This window comes from Lynx rufus, unplaced genomic scaffold (assembly GCF_022079265.1).
Source record: "Lynx rufus isolate CCGP_SWC_20201006 ecotype Redwood Valley unplaced genomic scaffold, mLynRuf1.p SCAF_1, whole genome shotgun sequence".
Classification (NCBI taxonomy): Eukaryota; Metazoa; Chordata; class Mammalia; order Carnivora; family Felidae; genus Lynx; species Lynx rufus.
In genome coordinates this window covers 146,978,070-147,004,530 of record NW_025814823.1, presented here as the reverse complement: position 1 = coordinate 147,004,530, position 26,461 = coordinate 146,978,070, and the positions used below count along the sequence as shown (strand labels likewise).

Sequence of the window (26,461 nt, the reverse complement as noted above, 5' to 3'; positions counted from 1 at the left end):
TCCCTTTGAGACATTCCAAAGCTCTATGGGAAACATGGGTTCAAACTCTGTGTCACTGTACGAAGGCTAAAATTTATGTAACATAAAATGGGAGTACTGCATCAATGAAGAAATAAAACCAAACTGTCAACCAGTTGATGAAACCAACAAACTACCAAACCAAAAGTGCAACCAGTTGTTTTTTTTTTTTTAATATTTTATGGCAAAATTGCCTTTACCATTTATTCATGCAGCTGAATATTTGTAGCAAAAATACTTGCAGCAAGGATGCTTATGGTGAAACTACCTAGAACCATTCTGTGTGCCCTAAGGAAACTAACACCTTCCACAGTGTTAGTCTCACAGATCCAAACCAGCCAAGTGGTAACAAATGTCACAAAAATAAGGAACCATTTTTAAAACCTGTGCAATTTTCTCAAATGACTCATCGTGGAGCTGACAATTGAATTTTTGCCTCCCAGTTTGGAATGCCAGGGAGGAATTAGCTTTTTCTTTGAAGTGATAAAAATTTTTAGAAATACTGGTGGTGGTGGTTACACAACACTGTGAAAGTAATTGATGCCAATGAAATGTATACTTAAAAATGGTTGAAGTGGCAAATTTTATGTACATTTTACCACAATAAAAAGAATTCAAATGATGTTGGTGGAGTTTTTTCTTGGGAGAAGAGTATTTTTAATGTCCTTGTTTAGCCATCTTAAATATGTTCCCCAGTTTTATTGTTTTTTTTTTTTTTTACATTTTATTAATCTAAGAAATCCTCAAGTCTTGAGGCTACTTCATCTGTGTACCCTGTTGAGAAAGTAACCAATACTAACACTGGTTATTTTGCAGAATCTGCAATTCACTTTTAAAAGACAGACTTTAAGGGGTGCCTGGGCTCAGTAGGATAAGCAGGGAACTTCGGCCTAGGTCATGATCTCAGGGTGAGTTCGAGCCCCGCGTCGGGCTCTGTGCTGACAGCTCAGAGCCTGGAGCCTGCTTCGGATTCTGTGTCTCCCTCTCTCTCTGCCCCTCCCCAGCTCACGCTGTGTTCTGTCTCTGAAAAATGAATCAACATGAAAAAAAATTTTTTACAAGGCAAACTTCGGTTTGTAACACCTTCTCTTTTTTTCTGTTACATACATTTCTTTGGCAATGAACTGCTAAATAATAATAATAATAATAATAATAATGACACTTTTAAAGGAACGAAAAACAATGGGTAATAGTCCAATACCATATTTCTAAACTGTTTTTCTGCAACTAATTGCTTTTGTCCTATTGTTTAAAGGACTTCATATAAATTACACAGCAATGCAAAGATCTGTTGTTTGGTCATGCCGATGCTTTCATAATTTGGTGAAACTGAATGATGTCCTCTAGATTTCACAGCAGAATCTGTAAAATAATAATGAGGGCCTGCTGTTTCCCCTGGAGACAACTGTGGTCTTTGAAGGGCATCAAATCTGTCAAGTCACTGTCTTGGACACTAATAGAAATAGGAAATTTCTGTTACTTACAAATTAAACTTTAAAAAAAAATCCAGTCCTTCCAAAATGAGCATATGTATGTTGCCCAGTTTTATTCTTTCATACTTTTTATTAAAAAAAAAGGAAACCAAGCAATTCTCATTCTGATGATCAAAGTTTATTTTTATCCCTTGTTTTTTATTTGCCTTGCAACTGCCTACTTATCAAACAGGCTGATTTAAACATTAATTTCAAGGCACTTAGATGTTTGCATCCAATGATGAGATTCAAGACTTACCCTAGACAAGATGGGTGCAAAGTTTGTCATGCGCACACTCGATTCCCTTTTCTGTTCTTTGTATCTGCCTTCTCCCCTCTCTAGCTGATGTTTCCTGGCTGACCCCTAACATGATTGCCTGTCACGAGGAGCCTGGCAAGAATCTTAAACTGAATGTTCTCATGAGGCAGACCAGTCAGTCAAACACCCCGAGCTCCTGACTCACTGGCCAGTGCTCCTTCCTACATTTCACTTGTTCTGCAACAGATCACTGTCACCAACGATCCTCAGTGCTGTATCATGTGCAGTGTCAATCTTCTAAAAACAAGCAAACAAACAAAAAACCATTGTTCTCAATGCCAGGCTGGGGGTGTAGGCTAATGAACATTGATGGCCCTCAGTCACCCAATGTGTTACATATTGCACATCTTTCTTCGAGTTCTTTGAATTTCAGCCACAGACTTGTGGCATTGATTACCACAACACCCCAAACTCCCTTCCCAAAAAACAAGAATGGTAGAATTTTATACATTCTGGCAGCCTTGTTAGAAAAATTATTTTGTGGGAAATCAGTGGATTTTTGGTGTCTGTTCAATTCTCAAAATTTTACCACATAAATCATCACCTACTCACAATGTTGGATTATAAGCAAATAGTACCTAAAAAAAAATCAGAAACCTGTAATTCTAAAATACTACGAGATGATGTGCAGGTAACCACAGGAAAAAAAAATTAGAAGTCTCAGTCCCTTGTACAAGGGTTTTGATCTTTGCTTGAACTCTTTAATTTATGAAACACTCAGACCTTGTATTCATTCTGGAACACCTTATGATTATGTAAAACCACACAATAATTTCTACATCTCCTTTATGACACAAGTGGCATTTTATGTATTTGTCACCCCACATGGTTCATAACTTTATAAGTAAGTAGAACTGTGGAAGGTTAATATATGCCAAAATTAGGCTCAATATCAGGCAATACCATATTTGAGAAATACTGTGCAAAATCTATGCAGTAGGAAGAGTTAGCAGTGAGTGCACGCTTACTTTTGGTCAGACATAATTCTAAGTATAAGAATACTTAATAATATCCCCTATCCCTGTGTATTTGGACATTGGTTTTAACTTTGAAGTGAAAGCCTTCAAAGAATCATGAGACTGCAACCTCCTGGAGCAGGAGTCCTTCCAGGAACTAGGTAGGAGATATTCCCTACACCCTTCAGGCTCTACTGAGCAGTTGACAGCACTTTCCTCCTCCCAGAAAGAAGATACTTGGATGCACTCATTAGGGATGTTGTAGGGGGAAAAAATTACACGTAGGGTAGAATTGGGTAGATTTACCATTCATCCCTTATGATTCTATGATCCTAAATAAAAAGATAAAGAATAAAATCTAAAGGAAATGCTTAATGAGCTGGATTTATGATTCATTTTAATTAAGCCATCATCCTTATTTTATTATCTATTCCAAGTGGAGGCATTAATGGCTTAAACTTTTCAGTTTCTGAGCATTGGGCTGACTTCTAAATGAAATATATTCATTTTAAAATACTCATTGCTATATGATAAAAATAAAACTACCATCTCTCTTCTTCACGCTTTTTATTTTAAAATCTGAATCCTGTGTATGCCATTAAATAAGTAAGGCATGGCTCTGTCCAGAGGTGAGTGGGTACTCTTCCTGACCTGTATATGTTAAATGACTGATGGCCAAGGTTTATTCAGTACCTGCCTGCCGCAGGCAGGAAGAGTTGCAGAACTTCGTGAAAGGTAGCTTTTGGCAAGCTTCGAAAGCTGTGTGGAGATGAGAAGGCGTGTGTGTCCTAGAGTTTTTCAATTGCTTTCTCATTTTCAAATGTTGCACGTCCTCAAGAGACCTTGTCAAGGTCAAGAGCACAATGAGCTAACCAGGGGAAACCCCAGAGAAAGCCAAGATGTGAAAATAACAGCTGGCTCCCTAGAGAACAGGAGCCTTGCTGGTTTGGCAGGCTTGGACTCTTGCGGTGCTCCCTGGAAGGCTCTTTTGTTCTTGGGGGAGGGAGGAGGGAAACCAAAGGGCAAGAAGAAGAAAGGTGGGAGCACGATAAGATAAACTATAAAACAAAATGTAGCAGAAAGCAAAGACAAGAAGTAGAAGGAGATTTTAAGGGTACAAAAGAACCAGTAATTTTTTGGTTAATCAGAAAATAACATGTAACTTTGGATATACTTTTAACATTCAAGTTTTGAGGGATATATTTCAAAACCTGAATCTCTTTAAAGCATTGGCTGAAAGTACCTTTCCGATGTCTAGTCTTCATATGAAAATAAAATATATACATACTGCTTGAAATGCTCCAGAATATCATATTACAAGTGTATATGTGAATAAAAGCCACATATGTGAGGATATTCTAAGTTCTTTGCCCAGAACAGTGCAATGAAAACTGATCATGTAGTTTTATATTCTTCCCATAAATAAAATAGAGATTTATTATATTAGAAATCTTAGGTGTTTTGTGTGAAATCTTGAGATGTTTTGGTTTATATTGATGAAATTAGTCATGGAACTATGCCATTTCTCTTGGTCTTGTTTCTACATTTTTGATATTGAAATGTAGAGAAAAGTAAATGGAATTTGCTATTAAATTATCAAATTTTGATGACTGTGCAGTTTTCTATTCAATACTTCTCAATTAGTATAATTAACACCCTTCTTTTTTTCAGTGGTTTCAAATGCATGACTCCCTTATAGATGCCCTCTAGGTATTAGAGGTACCTTTCTATGTGCTTCAAACAAGATTGTGTTCAAGAATGCAGAGAAGCTTTGTCAGATACCCTGTATAGATATATGGATAGCATATTTCATTTTATTTTTTTAAAAAAGTCTACAAGCATTTTAATGGTTCTTTTCTTTTCTTTCTTTCTTTCTTTTTTTTTTAATAGCAGAAAATGGCCCCCGTCTACTCGTGGAAGCAGAACAAACCAAGGTGTTCTCACATAGAGGTGGCAATGTTACACTGCCATGTAAATTTTATCGAGACCCTACAGCATTTGGCTCAGGAACACACAAAATCCGAATCAAGTGGACCAAGCTAACTTCAGATTACCTCAAGGAAGTGGACGTTTTTGTTTCCATGGGATATCACAAGAAAGCCTATGCAGGCTACCAGGGCAGAGTGTTTCTGAAGGGAGGCAGTGATAATGATGCTTCTCTGGTGATTGCAGACCTCACCCTGGAGGATTATGGGAGATATAAGTGTGAGGTGATTGAAGGATTAGAAGATGATACTGCTGTGGTAGCATTAGATTTGCAAGGTAGGTACCTATAAATTATGTTAAGCTTGGAAATGATAATTTATCATTTTTCATGATGAGTTACGTCTAGTGGTTACCACAGTGATAATGTGAGAACTCAAAAGTCCATGAATGGAATGCTTCTGCTCTTTTGTGTTTTGCAGTCTGTCACTGATTCCAGCTTTCATGTTTGAAATGTACACACAATGGTTATACGTAAAAGTGAAGCTATTTGCAAGTAGGAGAAACGTGCAGTGGAACTGAATTAACAATACTTGGAAACTGCCTTATGCTATTCAAAATTTAAATCTAATTACATAGTTATTGAGAAATTCAGATTGAATGCATTTTTATTATGCTTCTAAAATTATCTCAGCTTCAAATAATGCCAACTTTTGTGAAAGACATCTGCTAGCTAAAATACATGTAATTGTATTCTATCAACTAACTGAAAACTTAATTTAACAAAAAAGTGTCCTCCAGATTTACTTAAATAAATAAGTAAAGAAGTAAACATTTTTAATGGTCCAGACTCTTTTAGACACCAAATACCATGTATTCAAGGCATTCTGGAGGAATTTTATTTCTTAAATAGGCAATCATTTCAGTAGTTTTAAAAACCAAAATGTGAAGAATGCTAAACAATAAAAAGTGTCCTCACCATCCCACCTCCCACCTGCCCAAAGCCCACCGTCTATATGCCCCACTAACAGGGAAACTCCTCTCTGTTTCTCATATCTCAAAATATTTCATATTCATGAATTTCAGTGTTTCTTTACACTGAAGGATGACTAATGGCTATATTGTTGGAATACTTTCCTTCCTTAGGTACATAAACTATAGGTATATGTTTGTTAGAAGCTCCTTTCACATCCTAGGACAGATTTGTGCCTTTTCCACACGTGTGTTGGTTCATTAACACATCACTGAAGATGTGACCTTCTGAATCCCATAGAATCCCATCACACGTATGGAGATTTATTAGCTTTATGTATCTAATAAATTGCACAGTATCATAAAGTACATTTTTGTGACCTTCTCTTGTGTGTTTTAGTTGTACTTCTTGGCTCCTGATTATATGTCACCTTGTACTTTCAGTTTTTATTGATTTACATTAATATCCATAAACATTAGTATTATTCAAGATAAAAGAAGTGATTGGCTTAGAGAAGACTGTTAACCATCAAATATGAATTGACAGCCAATTTCTTTTATCAAAGGGGCATCAGACAGTGGACGGAGCCTTGAGCTAGTAGTCCCAAGACTCTTAGGTTAGTCCCAGCTCTGCCAGTATGAGTTTTATAACTGGGGAAAGTTATTATACTTACTGTACCTGGCTTCCTTTTCTACGAATAATAGGTTGAACTGTTACTACCCATTGAGTTACTTTTTCTTCTAAAATTCTATTTCTATACCATGTATTTCCTAAACCCAAGTAATTCACATACCATATTTACTGTCTCCCCACATTTATTTTAAAATGAAATTTTAAGTGAATAGAAACCCATATAACTCACCAGAAATAGAAGGACACCATAAAAATAAATACAACTAAAATAAGATACTTCTATCTTCCACCTGGATACCTGTGTGCTAATAGCTTTGAGCATGAAACCTGCTTTACCCTTGTCTGAAAAGGAGATTCATGTGTTAGAGGATGAGGCACTCTAAGGTCAAGCTGAGACTGTATTCAAGACATAATTAAAGGTGCTGAAAAGGAACTATAAGAAGAATAATTTTTTCCTGCCTAGGCCCTGCACCATCCCAAATCATCATGCTTTCCGCCCTATTGGAACACTTCCATACCATATAACCCATAAGCATACGAGCCAAGTAAATGTGTCCAAGAAACCAATTTAACTGATAAATATTTTTCCAAGGAATGTTTTGGTGCCAGGAGATATAAAGATTTCCAAGTCTTGGTTCTTTTAATTCAAAAGTCTTACAGGCCATTAAAGATCCCAATATACTTTACAAAGTAAGTATTTTAAAATAAGGTAGAAGTTATAATTTTGTAGGTCAACTACACTTCAGTTAAAATAAATAAATGAAATCAGGTAGAATTTGGTAAAGTAAGTGGGTACAAACCAGTTGCTATAATCGTGCTCACTATGTATTTTGCCCACTTGCAGTAATCCCACTTGACAGATGAGACTTAGGGAAAACTCCTTTTCTGAGGTAACATGGCCAGCGGTAAGAGCTAGAATTAGAATTTGATACCAAGACATTGGAAGAAGCCTATGCCTTTATCCACTATGATCCAGGGATTCACGGGAAGGAGAAATTCTCTGTTGGAGAGAAGACCAGAGGCTTCAAAAAGACAGCAGTCTTTGGCAGCTCCCAGCTTGAGAGGATTCCTAAAGGTCTCAGAGTTATTTGGGGGATAACCGACAAACTATCTTTTGGTCATACTGCATTAATTGGTGTACTCATGGTAGCTGTTAAAATTCCCCTCACTGCAGGTAGTGTTTTTCCATCTTTCTTGTGTGCTGCAGAAAGGGTACGAGCCATCAGTAACCAGCGGACCCGCCTTGAAAAAGCTAACATTTTAACATGTAGTCTCATATACATGAATCCATTTCCAAACAAGTGAAGAAAATACAAATCTTCGAAGAATAAGATCAGAGTTCTATCTTGTACCTTCTGCCTCCTCTCCTAAGCTGTGATGTTTTCACAGCACCTTACACAGCTTTCCATTTAGCTCTCATCACATTTTGTCTTGTAAATATTTGTAAACTTGCTTGTCTCCACTTGCTAACTACAATCTACTTGAGGGCAATCAAGTGCCAAGAATAAAATTAGTGCTCAGTAAATAGTTTACAAGTGATTGAATGTTAGATAAAATGGGTTTAAACTTTTAAATACAGAAAACAAAATATGCCTGCCATGCAGGGGCCATGGAAAGTAGGAAGCAACACTTGATTTGGACCATGAAAGATGGAAGGGTCCTTCCAAAGGGCAGAGAGTGTGAAAAAGCAAGGGAGAGGGCATTGTGGGTATGAGAGAGAAACTCCTGAAAGGTAAACATGTGAACACCAGATGCCATAGACAGTCGGCATCCACCTGGACTGGTTTAGGGCTCTAAGCTCAGTAATAGGATGGGATACAAATTTTTATTATAGCCAATTTCAAATATTTGGAAAAGTAGAAAGACTGACCCCCCATATACTATTGTCCAGCTTCAGAAATTATGATAATGGCATCTCATTTTATCTTGCTTTATATAACCCTATTTCTACTGAATCTTTTTCAAGAAAAACTCAGAAAGCATATTATTTTATCTATACCTGCTGCAAGAAGAGATAAGGACACATATTTTAAAATGCAATTGCACACAAAAAATTTAAGCTAACCCTTGGAGAATAAAATTTCAGGAGCTTGCTTGCTGCCTGAAAGTAACTTGATAGTTTCCACATAGTCTGGGATAGAGGAGCAAGGTGTGTTTTAAAGGCTCAAATAAACTGCATGTGCAAAAGCAAGCTTGCAGTTATCACTTACTAGCTCCACCCCAGTTTTTGACTTTTTTTTTCATTATCCTTTACATTGTTAATGTGACCATCTACCAATCAGGCAGCTTTCACTCAAGCTCCTTGTCAATGTTCTCATGTGCATAAATAAGAGCACCAAAAACTAATATCATTTTAAATGTCATGACTATGCTGCCTTTTCAACTGTAATTGTAACAATGTCTTAAATTATATTGGCCCTTTATTAGAGACTAAATGCTATGTTCTCCAAAGAATTTTTCTAATTAGGAAAAAATCGTTCTTCTTCAAGATGTCCAAATTATATGCTTTGTATTTATGTTCCAAGATTTTATTCTGTCTTGGATTCAAATTGCATATCAAATCATGAGCTGTCTTCAGTAACAGGCACACCCCAAACCTGTATCCTAGAGAACCGAGTACAGTGCCTTGCTCTTAGTTGTGACTTATGAACTTTTTGAATCACACTGATAAAAAAAAATTATACATTTTTTTGAGAGACTGAACTACATGTAAAGTGGAGTTAGCCGTGCAAACAATTTCTTCATATAGAATCTTGGGTAAGGTAACGCCCTCTGATTACTCCCGATTACCCACCATGCCCAAAACAGCACCCAACAAGAGAATAGCCTCATGTCAATATAATGAAGAAATTCATGTCACCAGAAATTAATGAATAGCTGGGTCTGCAGAAATCATCTCAGCAATCAACACATATATAAATAAAGATACGAAAAAGAACATGATGTTTGTGCTTCCGACCTTCCACCGTATTGGTTTTCCACTGGTGACAACAGCTCCAAATATACAAAAATATAGTATGAGAACTTTTACAAATAGAAAAATAATTTCAGATATGTATGTGTACAGGATGTGTACAGAACTGATAGGCACTGAAGACAGTAAAATTATACTCCATGATTTCTGTCTTTTTATTACTAAATATATTTACTTTATAAAGTTACTGAAATTTACATTAGCTTTCATATGGGCCATGGTTATGAACATCTTATGTGTCTAACAAATTGTTATTTGCCAACAACTAGGGTGAATTGGACTGCAAAATTATAAATATTAAGGAATGTGTTTTCAAAACATACTTCGACTAACTGAACTTCTCACGTCATTTGATATTATTCTTTTCCATACAATATATCATTCTTATTAATCTCCTTTGTCGTGATACATACCAGCCCTTCATGGGAAAAGATATGGTTTTTGATAACATTTTGACATATAACTATAAAATAATCATACGTGGAAAATAATCACACACCCTTGGTGTCACCTGTGTAAGTGTAACTTTTCTTATTTTTGTAATGCTGGATGAAAGCAATAACCATTTGCTCCATAATTCAGCTGTAGGAATTACACATTTTTCCACAGAGCCAAGGTTTCTACAATTATAGTCTTAGATATTAAAATATTAACTCGATGGAAGCAAAACAAGTAAATAAATAAAATGCTAACAAACATGTAGTTCCAGAAATGCCCCTGCTTGTAAGAATCAAGATTATTGAAATGTGTGCACCCAATGTGCTCAATACAGTGAAACTTCTACCACTTTGGCTAAGACATAGAAAATGACCCTGATTTCCCTGGAATGTATTATTTCCATAATCATCAAACATTAAAATTCAAGTAAATCTTTTGAGTTGGTATAACAATAAGTTGACCAATTATTCCTACAATTAAAAAATAATAAAGTTGTCATATAGGGTTTCACTTTGATTTTAAGAAGGGGTTGCATGAAGTTATGTTAAATTTGAAAAGAACTTAAATAAAAATACAGTACACTAAACTTGGAACTGAATCAATTGTGTTTCAGTAACATTCAATTGTTAATCAAGAATAACCACTAAAGAAAATTTTTTCCTAATGTCCATGATAGTCCACCAAATATACCACAGTGAGTTTAAACCAGAAAGGTTGTCTAGGTCTTTAAAATTATTACAAATTAAAATATCCTACATTCTCCACTATTTCCATCTTGAGACATCTGGGAAACAAAATCCAGCCCAAAAGGTTTCTTTCTCCAGATTGAAACACTTTGAGATTTTCCTTTCACTTGGGGTCTAGCTGCCAAGGAAATCTCTACTGGATAAATTAATTATTTCTCTTTTCATTGGCATTGCTGGAGTTCTGAGCAAGGAGGACGAAAGGCATGAGGGGACAGGCAGGGCTACAGCAGATCCTTCCAGCACTAACTGGGGTTCTTAGCTGGATGCCTGGAAATAGGTCTTCTTAGATAGAACCATCTCAGACTCCCCTCCACCCCCATCACTGCAGGGGGCAGTGGTAACTGACAGAGTCTTTTCCTCCTTCCTTTTGGCTCTGATTCAGCTTACAGATCCCTCAGCCAAGAACCTGAGAAGGCAGGATGAGATCAGGAAGCCTTCCTGGATCTCTGCCTCCAGTGAAGAGTGCCAGCTGGACTGCCCTAGAGGGACAAACGTGTCCTGCAGAGGCCCTGGGTGGACAGGACTTGATTTAGGCTATTGAAATTTCTTCTTGTAGAGTCTTCCAGGACAACTTATAAAAGAAAACATTTCCTGTGTCCTGGATACACTATTAGTCAATTGTAGATTCATCTTGAATAGGGTCTGCGGTCTCATAAAATAGCACTTGTGATATAACCTACCAATTACTGTGTCAGTGGGACAATTTTTCATATTCCACATGCTCAAGTATTAATCATTTCTAATTATAGTAAAAAATCCAAGGTAAGGCCTTGAATAACCACTCTAAATTAATAGTCTTTTATTTATTTATTTATTTATTATTTATTTATTTATTTATTTATAATGTTTATTTTTGAGAGAGAGAGAGAGAGAATGAGTGGGGAAGGGGCGGAGAGAGGGAGACAGAGGGCTCTGTGCTTACAGTAATGAGCTTGATGTGGGGCTTGAAATCATGAACCATGAGATCATGACCTGAGCCAAAGTCCAATGCTCGACTGACTGAGCCACCCAGGTGCACCCCCTTTTTTAAATGTTTATAAATTAACAGTCTTTTATGGGGAGACATTTTGATGCAGTGGTCTTTCTTAAAGTCCGGCAAATGATACAACTTTGCTTCCTTGTGATGTGATTCTTATCCTTTAAGGAAATTGTACAGAAAGTTATGAGAGGGTTCAAAGACCGCTAGTGATGATCTGACCAAAAAGAATGCTTTTGGAAAGTAATTGCATCTTCCCAGGCAAAGTCAAGTGCCGAAGTCACACTGTTCACTTTCGTTAAGTGCTTTTGCATTCTCAAATATTTTACTTAATTCTTTGGCATTAACTCAAAAGATGTTTATTCTGTATCTACCTTGTATAGGACAAGCTTTGGGAAGGTTTTCTATTTTTCTATTTGCAATAAAGAATGTTTTTAAAAGCTAGTTTCAATTTTCAATATATGAATATGAAAGCTGAAAAATAGTAATAGAAATATTTTTAAATGAAACCTTTCATTTTAGCTGCACCATTCAAGGACAGAAAAAATAAAATAAGATTAAGGGCTACACTAAAAGTTGAAATGGATAAGAGTCACAGGGAGCCTGGGTGGTTCAGCTGGTTGAGCGTCTGACTTCGGCTCAGGTCCTGATTTCGCCGTTCAAGAGTTCGAGCCCCAGCCACAGAGTTGGGCTCTGTGCTGACAACTCACAATCTGAAGTCTGCTTCAGATTCTGCCTCTCTATCTCTGCCCCTCTCCCACGCACACGTGCGCTCGAGCGCGTGCGCATTCTCTCTCTCTCTCTCAAAAATAAATAAACATAGAAAAAAAAGGATAAAGTCAGGATACTCTCTATGGAGGTTGTGCTACACTGGAAAGAATTATCTTATTAATATGAAGTATGGGTGCTTAATTAGGTTTTTGCTAGACATGTAAACTCACTTTAGAGTTTCTCCAAATAAGAAACCTTCTAAATGAAAATTTCTTATCTGTAAGTTTTTAGAAACATATGTAAAAGCAAGTATATATCTACATTTGAATCATTTGTTACCGTGTTTGTTCATACATTTAAAAGGCTATATTAAGCAAATTACTAATTATATAAGAAAGATTACTAAGAAAAACATGGAAAAAACAAAATACCTTCTCTCTGAGCACTGTTTCTATACCCTCTACCACTATTAGTATTCATTATTGACTTTTTCCCAGCTAAAAAGGACTCAGTAGAAATCCCTTTTAAGATTAGTGACTAGTAGCAGAAGGTAAATTCTCAAGGGGGGCTATTTGAAAAACATAACCTGTGGATGAATCATTCCAGCAAAGAGAATTTTAAGGCTTGGATTGAGCTCTTAGCAAAAGGGTAAAATCACCGAAGTTATGAAACCGCATAGCTGACTATGACATGCTCAGAGCTGAGACACTGTTGATGAGGAAAAGGGACCGTGAGAAACCATTTCAAGTTGACCAAAAACTGCAACTTCATTGGATGGAGATTCTATTAGGTTTTCACCAATCAAGTGGCATTTGCTCAGAGTTGTTCCTTTTTGTACCACTAATCCCTTGGCCTCTCCTTTGGACAGGTGTGGTGTTCCCTTACTTCCCACGACTGGGGCGCTACAATCTCAATTTTCACGAGGCACAGCAGGCTTGTCTGGACCAGGATGCTGTGATTGCCTCCTTTGACCAGCTGTACGACGCCTGGCGGGGCGGGCTGGATTGGTGCAACGCCGGCTGGCTCAGTGACGGGTCTGTGCAATATCCCATCACAAAGCCCAGGGAACCCTGTGGAGGCCAGAACACGGTGCCCGGTGTCAGGAACTACGGGTTTTGGGACAAAGATAAAAGCAGATACGATGTTTTCTGTTTCACATCTAACTTCAATGGTAAGCTATTAACTGTACTGCCTTCTTTCCTATCCCGGGGACCAATGCATACTATGACGCCACGCTCAACTTTTAATCTTACCAATTAGAAAAGAACATGGTTTTGATGCACTGTTCCCGTTTGAACATGTAAAGTTCTTTACTGTCATAATTTTTTAAAATATTCACGCAGGGCAAGCAAAAATGCTTATTTCCACTATTCTTAGGTTTTATTGCATCAGGTTATCATAAAATAGTTTAAACTGTAAGGGTTCTCTTTCTTATTGACAAAGATGCTGCTGCCCCTGTGCGCAAAAGAGATGTGTGCCCTGGGATACAGAGCTCTTAATGAAGTGAAGGTAGCTTCCGAGTCATACTCTCCTTCTCTAAATTACAAAGCCAGTTATGTTCAGGGTTGGTCAGCAAAGCGCACCATCAGGAGAGAGCTCAGAGTAAAGAGAACTTGGCAAGAAAAATTAAGTAGCAGTAACACTGGAGGTGAAAGCAGAAGAAGAGAGATCAGGTTGCCTCGGTGTTGCTGATTGCCTTCCGTGTAACTCCCAGCCCTGTCTTGCTCCATCCAGAGCCAGCTACGTAATTTGTGGGGCCCAGTGCAAAATGAAAATGTGGGCTCCTCATACAAAAATTAAGAATTTGGGGGGCCTGGGTGGCTCAGTTGGTTAAGCGTCTGACTCCAGCTCAGGTCACGATCTCACGGACCTTGAGTTCGAGCCCCGCGTCGGGCTCTGTGCTGATGGCTCGGAGCCTGGAGCCTGCTTCCGGTTCTGTGTCTCCCTTTCTCTCTGCCCCTCCCCCATTCATGCTCTGTCTCTCTCTGTCTCAAAAATAAACGTTAAAAAAAATTTAAGAATTTTAAGATGGTGACAGCAGTAGGTTAAAGCAAGCATGGGGCCCTGTGTAACTGTACAGGTCACACATCCATAAAGCCAACACTGGCCCCATCATTTTATATTTTTGCTCCTTGATGACATGGTTTAGGAAAAATAGCAAGGGATCAGGGATCAACAAACTTTCTGTGAAGGGCCAGATAATAAATATTTTTGGTTTTGTGGGCCACAGGGTCTCTGTTGCAACCACTCAATGTGGTTTTGTACACTGTAACACAAAACAGCCATAGACAATTCTACACGGATGGGTGTGGCTGTGTTCTAACAAAACTCCAGCGGACTCTTGTGCTCCAGTTTGGGGACCTCTGGTGTGGATGACAGAACGAACCTTGTAGCTAATGTTGCGGTGGCCTCTACCTTCCCTCCAAATCGCATTGTCTTAGTCACGGAAGAATTGGCAAGCATTAATTTATTCTTCAATAATCTGTAGGTAATGGAGGGCAAGAAGACATCACATTGCAAAGGGTAATCAGATAAAAGAGTGTGACTTTATGCTACCTGAAACTAAAAGTCTAAGATAATCTTCATTGTTTCACCACAGTCAGTCGGTGTTACTTCACACTTTGTATGCATATTTAATACACATTGAAGGCATCTCAGTAATGACCTTTACTCAGTAAGTGGTGGAGACTAACTTGCTCTTTCTTGTGAAATCAAGATATGGTTAGGTGTCAGGGCTCCCACGGAGACAAGTTGAAAAAAAAAATTCATTCTCTTTGCTAGTAGGTGAACAGACTGGATTCGCATTCTGAGTCCGTATTATTTATGGCAAGTGATTTCCTGTATTTTTTGCATTTTCATACTGTAGTCTCTGAATAAGAATAATGTCTTATTGATACCTGTAATGAAAAGGACTTGAGGGCTTTTGAGTTTTTTTAAATGGACTTTTATGTCAGGAATGTGTTTTGATCTTTTCACATTCAAATTTTGCCTCTCCAGAAACTTGTGCTGGGGCTCAGTCTTGCTACAGCTAGAATTTAAATAGCTCTTGCTTTTAACATGGAATTCTCGCTCTAGTGCTACAGAAGGGCCCTTTGAGTCACTAATTAGCTAACAGAAACTGCAACTGTCATTTCCCTTTTCTGTTTTCAAGCTATAAAAGGGCATGTCTGAACACATATTAAGGGGCAAGGAATAAGTTAATTTAACAGCAAATGACTGAGGGGCACTACATTAAAGTGACAATCCTATGTTCCCAGAGCTTTATAGACATTGCTCTCTATCCCCCTTCCTCGAGAAACGCTTCCGTTTGGGCTCCTTCCGTCTCTGTATGGCGCAGTCACAGACAGGCCTTTGACGCGCTCTCTCTCTCTCCTCCTCCACAGGCCGTTTTTACTACCTGATCCACCCCACCAAGCTGACCTATGATGAAGCGGTGCAGGCTTGTCTCAACGATGGTGCTCAGATTGCCAAAGTGGGCCAGATCTTCGCTGCCTGGAAACTTCTGGGATACGACCGCTGTGATGCGGGCTGGTTGGCGGATGGCAGTGTCCGCTACCCCATCTCTAGGCCAAGAAGGCGCTGCAGTCCTACTGAGGCTGCCGTGCGCTTTGTGGGTTTCCCAGACAAAAACCATAAGCTGTATGGCGTCTACTGCTTCAGAGCATACAACTGAGGGTGCCCCTAGAGCACGCCAGTGTCAAGGTCATTGAGAACATGTGAAAGGTGTTTTTTTTTTCAATACGAACTCATGCAAGTTTTACCAAAACTGTGATAACCCTTTTTTACTTACTGTAAAGAGTCATTTTCATAAAGACCAATTCATCAATTTGTTTTTTTTTGTAAAGCTATCACTCAGTATATATTATAAATTAATATAATTTTAAGGGAAGCGCTACACAAGGAGGCTTTAGAGCCAATCTGTTTCGGCTACATCATCCCAGCGAAGTATCCTTTCATGAATGGGGCACGCGATAGCTTGAGAATTGCTAGGATTAAATTAAGGGAAGCACGGCTACTCAGAGCAGCAGCTCCCACAAGCACAAATTTTACACATTTGTACAATTTTGAAATGTACTACAATCAGCAAATTAGAGCAACAGATTTGAAATACAGGCTTCTTTACATAAACTGAGATTCTGAGAGATTGCACAAAACTCAGTTACACATGGGACAATCTACACTTTTCTAAAAGGTATTATTTCAAGTCTGCAATAGACACAATGTTTTACTCTTAAAATTCCTGCCTTTTGACCAAGAAATAAAAATTTAAAAAAATTCATATGGACTCCAATGCATATTAACAAGCACAGTTAAAACTCCTTAATAACCCCATTTATATGAAGTACGAAAAGTAAATAAGCAGATCATATTTAACCAGTGAAAGACTCCTATCTTCTTTTAATTAAAATTACACATGCCTGAGAAGAATTGTTCTATCTTTTGAGTAGCTTTACTGAATTATATTTAAATTCTAAGGGCCGTTTGCTAAGCAGCATTAGCATCTACTCAGGGCAGTTATATAGATAAACTGCTGGACAGAAAAATTGTAAAATTTAGCAGCTTGATTTTATGTTAGCCTATGAAATATTATTGTCCTATAAAAATAACTTTAAACTATTTAATATTTCCTTATTTACCTTACATGAATAAAATTTAAATCACCAAAATAATGTACAACTATACACTTGCCTAAACAAATACGGACCCGACATTCAAAATTCTTACTATTCTTATTTGTATGTTTACTAGAAAGCCCAACTGGTGCCTGTGTGGGAGGAAAAAAGTGAACAAGTGGTTCTAAACCTTCCTCCATATAGAAAATGTGGTCAATGATATCACTTTCCTTGCTGGTCGTCATTAGGCTCAAATGAAATGTGGAAGCTCTCAGCAAAGAAAGAGTTTACACTAAAATCTTCAAGGCTGTAAATGAAAGGGTAAGACCAGCTTCAGAAAAACAACTTTAGACATTAGCAGCTCCAATATTAAATAAAGCTCTGTTTTCCTATATTTTTATGACTGTTGAGACCCCGCAGGGACCAATATTTGTATTCAAATTACATTTCATGGTTTCCCATTGTTTCACAATGAGTTCTAATAAATGGGATTTAGTATAATAATCCAAGTATGACATAGCTGGTATGCTTTCATGAATGTTTTTATGTAGATTTTCCTCCCATGAACATGAGTAAATAAATCTGTTTCCTGAATTGATTGTGGTTGCATTTAAAGCTCTGTAATAATTCTAATAAATTCACTCTATATAAATGTAGAGTTACATATGTGGAAGGTATAGAACAATCGGAAGTCCATGAAACCATAATTATATCCATACATTATTTAGACAAAATATTGTAAATAAAAGTAGGCCATTTCTTTTGTCGAAGTAGATCTGGGAAATTCCCGATGCTTTAATATTTAAAGAGGACAATGTATGCATGCACTTTTTACATTAGGTTGGATATGCAAATTGTACAAAAATATAAATCCAAAGAGATTGTGAAGTTCAACTCAAACACACTGCTGATATAACTAGAACTCAAACTTCAAAATTAAAAATACCTGAATGGTCTAGGAAAAGATGAATATATTCTTTAAAGAGGGGTATCTCCAAAATAACAACTTTAACACCTCCAATACGGGGGTTAGCTTATTGGAGGAAGCCCATACTTGAATGATTATGACCCACATTACAAGAATTTTATTGGAAATCCAAGTGGGAACAAATTTCTGTTGAGGCAGATATTTTATTTTCAGTTATTGCTGCAGAACTCTACCTTTATAATATTAAGCATAGTAGTGTTTCTTAACTTTTGAATACTTACTAGTATTGGAATTGGTGCTGATCAAAATCTCTGGAGTGACTGTTAGCTAAATAAAATCTATACTGATTGCACACCATTTTTCCATGCTTGTAAAAAAAGAAAAAAAAAAGAAAGAAAAAAAACCTTAACAGAATGAATACTGCTGGGCAGAATTTTTATCTTCTGACTTCCCTCAAAGGATCAGAATCCTCTTATCCCTTTGGACTTCTACCTGAGTAAGGGTTTTTTTAATGTTCTTATTTTGCTGTTTTCCACCAATGTCTATTTTCCTACTTCATTCTCCAAGATATCTCATTAAGAATTTCTAAAAAAGAAAAGTTATCCAAATACAATTCCTAACAGAAAGTCAGTACAGCACTGACAAATTCAGAAATTACTCCTCAGACTAGGGTTCCAAGAGTATCAGAGGGATGAGATGGGAGTCTGGGTTAGGAAATCCTGTTTTGATCATTTTGTCCATAATTAACACTTGTGGCCCATATAAAGAACAAAGTTGATTTGAAAATTCCACTGAGATACCTACATTTGAAAACACAAACAAAAAGAAATGATTCATATGAAAAGAAGGAATGGAAATGAAAATAAGTCACATTAACACTGGAAACCATCCTTAAATGACTGCTGCCATATTTTATCACAGTAATTTTTAGTCAAATATGGTATTTGTAAATTTAAACTTTCTGTCATAGAAAGGGGGCCGGTACCTGTTAAAGCTTTATTGTATGCAATAATATAGTTGCTTATTATTTTGGCAATTAGAAGTAGACTCAAAAGAGATTCTGATTTGGTTGCTGGCAGCCATACTGGGTTTCTTGATTTCAGTGCTCCAAAGAATATGGTGGTCTCATGGAGTAGCTGACCACTAAGGAGGAGAGGATTAAAAGGGAATGACCTGTCAGTTTTCAGCATAGAATGCATCAAGAACAATCAATGGATAACTGACATATTTTTGTTGATAAGTGAACTGTATCATAGCTCACTACTGCCAGAGCAGCAACGATGTACAACAAAAGAAATGCAAAATTCAAAAGTCATTAAACCACCTGATTAAAAGAACAATCAGTACTTAAAGGCATTTAATACCTACTGAGTACAAATCTGAGGAGAAAAACCAATCTGTATTACCAAAAAAAAAAAAAAATGTTTTCATTTTCTGTAAGATACAATGAACTGGTAAACAAACATTAAAAGTCAATTTTGTGTTACTGCAGTATCTTTTGATTCTTCTGAGTTGTAGAATCTTAGCTATTATTCTTCAGTGAAACTCTGTAAGTTACATCATTTCAAGAAAAGACATTTAACCCATTCTTGTTTTCATACATTTCAGTTCAAATTGTAAACACATAACATTTTCCATTTCCTATTATTTTTGCAAAGCTAAGGGGGGGAAGGTACATATCTATAATAATGATAAATCAGCAATAGTATGTCCCCAAACCTATTGGCTTTTTAAAAAATATTTTTACGTAACTCAAATATTTTAATTTATTTTCTTCACCAGGTTAGCAATCGCAGAAATCTGTGGTACTGATTAAATTAATGTACTTGAGACACTTTATGACTTCAATTATTAGTACTGAATTAAAAGAAACACCTTTATTTTCATAGTAAAGTTTCTATACTCTAGCAACAAGGAATGTACTTTTCGATGTTTCCATCCCTTCCCTGAATTTTCAACATGGAAAATAGTTTCTGGAGAGTGCTAGTATATAGAAATAGATTCTTGGATACAGAGGCTGTTGCTGGTACAATGAATGACTTGAATTCAAACACACCCAAAATAGTTTGAGGCATTGACATTCAAATAGAAAAGAGCCCTTTAAAATTTTACCCCTATTTATGTGGAATACAATGAACAACCTTGGAAAAGAAAGTTCAAGGGTAAATATCAAATTACATAATCTTTAAGTGTTTAACTTCTGGCAGAGATGAAGGATGTCATCTTCAACTTTGCCAACAAATTTCATGTATGACTACTGCCCGGTCAAACACAAAGCCTGGTTGGTACTAGCATCGAAGGGTCCCATGGAATTCCATAGTACTTACATTAAAAACAAGTTAAACTGTTCACATGTGATGTCCTTAGTCCCCTACCAAGTGTTAACACCTCATACTGAGACTATTCTGAAGTAAAAGGGACCCTGTCTACTATGGTCAGATATGTAAGGAGACTAAAAATAGTAAAAGATTATGGGGTAGTATGAGGGAGCTACGGATGCACTAAGAAGAAACTGATACCAAAAGTGTAAGAAAAGGATATTTCCTTTCCTGTCTCAATTTCTTGGGCTTTCTATTTAGAATTGCTTAGAGACACAGCTTAAGATGGCTCCGGAGTCTTTGCTTCTCTATAAGGTGATGTATTTAGGAAACTGACATCAGGCTATGCACACCAATCTTAGGGAGGAAATTCACTGCACACAGTTTTTTTCACTAAAGAAGCTAACAAAGCTTATTTATTTTCTCTTTATTTCTTTCAGGCCAATAAATTTTGTCACCTCCATAGCCACTCATCATCTTAAACAACTTGGGTCAGCCCAGAAGGTGATTCCATGTCTTTCTTGAAATCAACCAATTTTCCTACTCCGTTTATCTCTGTCCACTGGGGCTGTTCAGTATCACATGCTTCAGCTATTAAAAGATGGCTCTTTATTTAGTTGTTATCTGACTACAGGCTGAGCTCTATTTATCTAGGGGAGTATTCCCAAGGTGTAGGAAAAAGCTCAGATTCTTCATTTACCTAACAATGAAAAGCTAGTGGCTATAACAACAAATGCAAGATTCTTGGATGACAAGGAATTCTAAGAATGTTTTCTTCTCATATTTTTCTTTCTAAGGAAAGCGCCCCATTGCCAGTTCTTCGTCCTGCTTGAAATATCTGGGTTTTTAAAATTTGTTTGTTGGGGCGCCTGGGTGGCGCAGTCGGTTAAGCGTCCGACTTCAGCCAGGTCACGATCTCGCGGTCCGTGAGTTCGAGCCCCGCGTCGGGTTCTGGGCTGATGGCTCAGAGCCTGGAGCCTGTTTCCGATTCTGTGTCTCCCTCTCTCTCTGTCCCTCCCCCGTTCATGCTCTGTCTCTCTCTGTCCCAAAAATAAATAAACGTTGAAAAAAAAAATTAAAAAAAAAATTTGTTTGTTTTAAAATTTTTCTCCTTTTGATTTTGGTCAATGAAAATTCTACCTACCAAAACCTATATATATATATAGAGAGAGAGAGAGAGAGCACAAGCGAGAGAGCAAGAGCGCAGAAAAAGGTAAAAATCAAGTGAGTTTGAGGTTTTAGAGTCTTTGAATGGCTCTTCTTTGAAGATGCTGAGAATCTTGCATGTGAATCTAAAATGGAGCTTGCAGAATGAGTCTTTTACTATTTTGATAAATAAGCACATTTGTGTATAATGATTGCTGTGAGCCCAGAGAAAAGATGAATTAAGTCCTTACTCCATTGGAAGGTACTTATTCCTGTGAGGAGAGTCAAATTTCAAGTGGCTGAGAAGCAAATTCTGTTGTTTTAATAGGAGTAATGTTTTTAAATCCAACCTTTAAGTTCAATGTACATGAAAACTTAGTAATCTGTTAAAGCAGTTGTATTCACATATTGCAATTACCTAGGGAACTTAAGAAAAACACTAAGATCTGCATCTCTCCCCAACAGATTATGGTGAAGGGTGCGGTCTGGACTTTGGGAATTTTTATTTTTAAGTTTTTTAATGTTTTATTTTTATTTATTTTTCAGAGACAGAGAGAAAGAGTGTGAGTTGGGGAGGGGCAAAGAGAGAGGGAGACATAGAATCCCAAGTAGGCTCCTTACTGTCAGAGTAGAGCCAGATGTGGGGCTCAGACTCAAGAACCATTAGATCATGACCTGGGCAGAAATCAGATAATCTACTGAGCCACCTAGGTGTCCCTGGACTTTGGGAATTTTTACCACTCCCCCCTCCCCCAAACCACAGTCAATTCTAATATGCAACCATGGTTGAGAACTACCAGTCTTAACCGATTAAGAAACTAAGCCATTCAAGTGATACATGGTTCAATTGATATTTATAACTCACAATTAAAAATTTTTAAACTAGTATAATTCAGTTGAATTTATTGAACTTAGAATATTCTTCAAATATAAATATTTTATTCATTAGATTTGCTCTTTGTCTTCCAGTGTTAATTCCAATTATATCAGCAAATGTGTATCTAGTGTGTATCTATTTATCTGTCTGCCTGCCTGCCCTATTATTGTCACTCCTTCTATAAAAACTAATTGAAGCCATTTATATGTCATCCTGAAATCAAACTCTATCCTATTTAAAGTACTGGGCTATAACAATAACTGTGTAGAATATTTTGGGGACAAGAATTCAAACTCCACCCTGAAGTTGACAGCCTCTGAGATTTCAGTTGTATCTCAGGAAGAAAAAAAAAAAAAAAAAAAAAAAAAAAGATCTAAGCCCACTGTGAGCTTTACTTTACAAACATGGACACTTAGACAAAAAAAGAAAGAAAACAAAACAAAACAAAAGTAAAGAAAAAAGACAACACAATGCCAGTAAGAGAAAAAAGAGTATTGAGGGTACAGGGATGGAGGGGGCAGAGAATAAGTAAGATACAGGAAAGTGAGGAGAGAAGATAAAGAATTCTACCCCTGCCCTAAGTAAGGACATAAGGTTCAATTACTTGATAATTCAGTTATTTGATAAAGTACCAGAGACAACTGTTTACTTTTTTAAACTCTAAGGGTGCACATGGCATGCATTCCTTATCACATTACCACAAATTCACTTATCAAATGAAACATTGGGCTACTTATAATTTGAAGACAGAGTTCAATACAGTGGTTAAAAGCACAGACACTAGAGCCAGGGTCCCTCAGTTCACATCTAGCTCTGCCACTACTGTTTCTTGGAAAATCATCTTGGCGTTGATTTCCCCCATCTAAAAGTACAGATATTAATGCTAATATTAATGATCTCATAAATGCCTGCCTCATAGGGTTATAGAATTTGATTGAGGGAATATATTTTGGTAATGGCTAACAAAATATACCACACTATATTGAAAGTATTTTACATATACAATCTGTTTAATTAACTTAACCCTATAATGATACATGTATTATTACCTACATTTTTACAAAGAAAAAATGAAGGTCCAGAGAGGTTAAATGACTTGCACAAAGTCACAGAGTTTCTTAGAACTAGCAAAAAAAGATGTAAATCAAGCAGATGGTCCAAAGAGTCACCCTCTTAACCACTGTATCATACGTAACCTCATGGAAAATGATGGAACAGCTGCTGGCACATTGTAAGCACTCTGTAAGTATTACGTATTATATTAGAATTTATACACAGACTCACAAATCAAATAGAAAAACAGGTCTCAGTTTCCTCATCTCAGAAAAAAGGTCACAACACCAGCATTACAACTTCTTTTTTCTCATAATTAAATGAGATTATCTAAAGGCATAAAGTTATTTATCACCCATCATTACATACTACCATGAAATATCTTTATTGTTCATTTTGTTACTATGGAAATTTTTAATGTATAATTATTTAAATTTTTATTTGCATAACTCTTGGACAATATGCTACATTATAAGCTTCCAAAAGCAAGGACAATATAATGCTGTTTTAATAATAGTTCACCTCAAAGGCTAGTATTAGGTGTAAATTGATAATTAATGTCTTTATCATAAACTAATATGTACTGATAGTAAAAATTCCAGAAAATACAGATAAGCATCCAAACAATGAAGATCACTCATCCAAATACCCAGAGGGAGAAAACAAAATCACTGTTAAATTTTGCCTTATAGTATCGTATTTTCCATTGTATATGTCAATAGGTCATAATTTTTAATAAAATTAAATTATAGATTTTATTTAAACACTTAATTGATTAATCAATTCTACAAAGTATAAAACATATAAACTATGTCATTAATAAATCTATTAAGTGATTTCCTAATTTGCCTATGGCTCTGGTACAGCTACTTGAATCTGCTACAACATACTCCAAGGCAAATGTAAGACACGAACAATGCATAGCTTGAAATTCCGTTAGCCACCCTTCAGCCTCCTTAATTCTATGGCTTCTGCAGAGCACAGAGGCCAACCATCTGACCCTGGCAGAGGGGACAAAGGCCTGCCCCTTCATCCCTAGCTTTAGACAAAACAAAGGAAAGATTAATGGCTAAAGACATGAAGACTTCCTATCAGAATACTTCCTATATGAAAAAGAAAGAATAAACTTCTATTTTATATCCTCTCCACTGGGAAGAATAACTAAATTTCCAAGAAAAGAATGATAACCAATTACTTGGGTGGATTAAAAATAATAAACGTTAATTAGAAAGGTGCACTAACCATATGACAACAGTTAGTTGCCACCAAAAAGATACAGGAAACCACCAAAGTATGACATTCATTGAGAAGTGACTCCGTATTAAAGGCTCAGTGGAGGAAATCCCAGGCATTGGTGTTTGGAGGGTTTGGCGGAACAACACTGTTCAGGATGGACTTTGGAAACAGAAACATTGAGCCAGGATATAGCTTCACAGCATCCAGAGACTGCTGCCTATGTTTTAAGAGTCCATGGAGGAAAGCTATCAGGTAACAACTGTTCTGCAGAAATACCCTCATCTCACAAGGTAAAGCTTTACTGCACAAGTCAGTTTTGATGTGTAATGTAAATAAACTCCCTCCAATCTATTTGAAATAATACAGAGATAAATAAAACAATGAAAATAAAATTAAAGCTTACCTCTATCTATCTCTTCACATATAGAAACCTTCAAAAAACTCCAAAATTTACAAGCATACAGTATTGGTCTGAGGCTATGAGAGTTCTTCACTTCTATGCAAGTAACAAAAATGTTGATTTAATAAAGTCTGTTGTCTTTATGATCTCAACTAGCTGCAATGAGTCAGTTCACATGCCTAGTAAAACTACTTCTAAAGTTTCCACAGCAAAGATATATTATTCAAAAATTATTTAACAAAGTGACGTGCCACAATTTTAGTGCATTGTCATTGGAGCCTAACAATTTCCCAAAAACCTGGAAAAACATTCAACATTTAATTCTACAAACTCCCCCCCCCCCCCACCGCATCATCCTCTATGCCAGTTTTGCCACTGTAAAGCCACAAGGACCTGAATTACCTCCAGCATTTCTCAAGAAGGGCCATGGGCATTTTAGATAAAGTAATTCTTTACTGTATGGGATTACCTTACCTCTCAGGACACTTAACACCCCCCACTCTTTGAGGCACTCATTGCCAGGGATTACCCCCTTCCAATCATTGCAACAACTCAAAGCACACCACACATTTCCCTACATCCCCAAGGTAGGCAGTAGTTCCTTTCTAAAGAAATGCCTGCCTTTTTTATTGCAAGGTGGATGATCTGAGTAGAAGGGAGATTAAAGGAACTGTAATGTTCCCCAGTGGAGCTGTTCCATCTGCTAAATGACCACAACGAATCTCCTGCCTTAATGTCCACCAGAGCTGGATGGGAGTGCTCCTCCCTCAACCAGCTACCTCTCTGTGGCTCCGTCAAGGTTGACTGTCTCCAGGAAGCCCGTGGATATTTTACCCAACCCTCATCTTTTATCTGGGCAGTCCTTTTAGGAGTGCCTTCCATTATGAAAGAAATGAACTCATCTCAGCATTTATCCCATTGGTTAAGATTATTTGTTAATTAAATGAGTTAATGTGTAAGCGCCTCTAAAAATGCCTGGCACTACCAACTGTTCAATTAATGCTATTTTCATCGTCAATATCATCACCACCATCATCATCATTTGTGATTTCCTTTGCAGGCACAGTACATCAAGTAGCAATTTTTTCCCAAGGTCCAAGCCTTAAAGCTTAAAATGATTACCCTTCAGTCTACTATATGCCAAGCTGTGTACAAACCAAGTTATTCCTTCTCCAATCTGGCAATGATCAGCTTAAGACCTAAACAGTTTTTGCCCAAAGGTCAAAATGTGAAACTTGCAAGTCGTACTCATATTTCTAATAGACCCAATGAATTTGGCTTTGGCAATATATTTTTCAAAAAAAGATTACCAAAATTCTTAATAAATACGTGTTTTTACCAACATGTATTGAATTGTGAAGCCAAATACAATGTCAAATTTGTATCAACCACGTGCTATGAAAAATTTTCTCATGGTCTGACCTGGCTGAAGTTTCTTAAAATAAGAAACAAGTGACATTTGAACTGAAAATATTTTTTCCTACTTTAGCAAATCCTCCTGTAGCAAGTGAAGCTTTTTTTCATTGACTAAAGATCCTCTCTCTGGGACTTAAAATTAGAATCAATGGTCTCAAAATTGTTTACTGTCAAAGACATTGCATGAAAAGTTTGAGATATCATTAAGTGATAATCCTGAGACATCTCTTGTCTCAGCCTGTGTTGGTCAAGACCTTAGAGGAGGTAAATGCAGTATAGGTAGTTAGTAGATTGATTTACAATGTATTTTACAGGTATGGTTTAATTTCAGGGAA

At 36.8% G+C, this 26,461-nt stretch overlaps 1 protein-coding gene across 1 annotated transcript; it reads left to right on the top strand.

Annotated features, from left to right (window-relative positions):
* The first annotated feature begins 3,436 nt into the window (after positions 1-3,436).
* Positions 3,437-15,812, top strand: HAPLN1 (hyaluronan and proteoglycan link protein 1). Its single transcript, XM_047076429.1, has 4 exons — positions 3,437-3,500; positions 4,656-5,027; positions 13,008-13,310; positions 15,523-15,812. The coding sequence occupies exons 1-4, from the start codon at positions 3,437-3,439 to the stop codon at positions 15,810-15,812; spliced, it is 1,029 nt and encodes a 342-aa protein (XP_046932385.1).
* Positions 15,813-26,461: the final 10,649 nt, after the last annotated feature.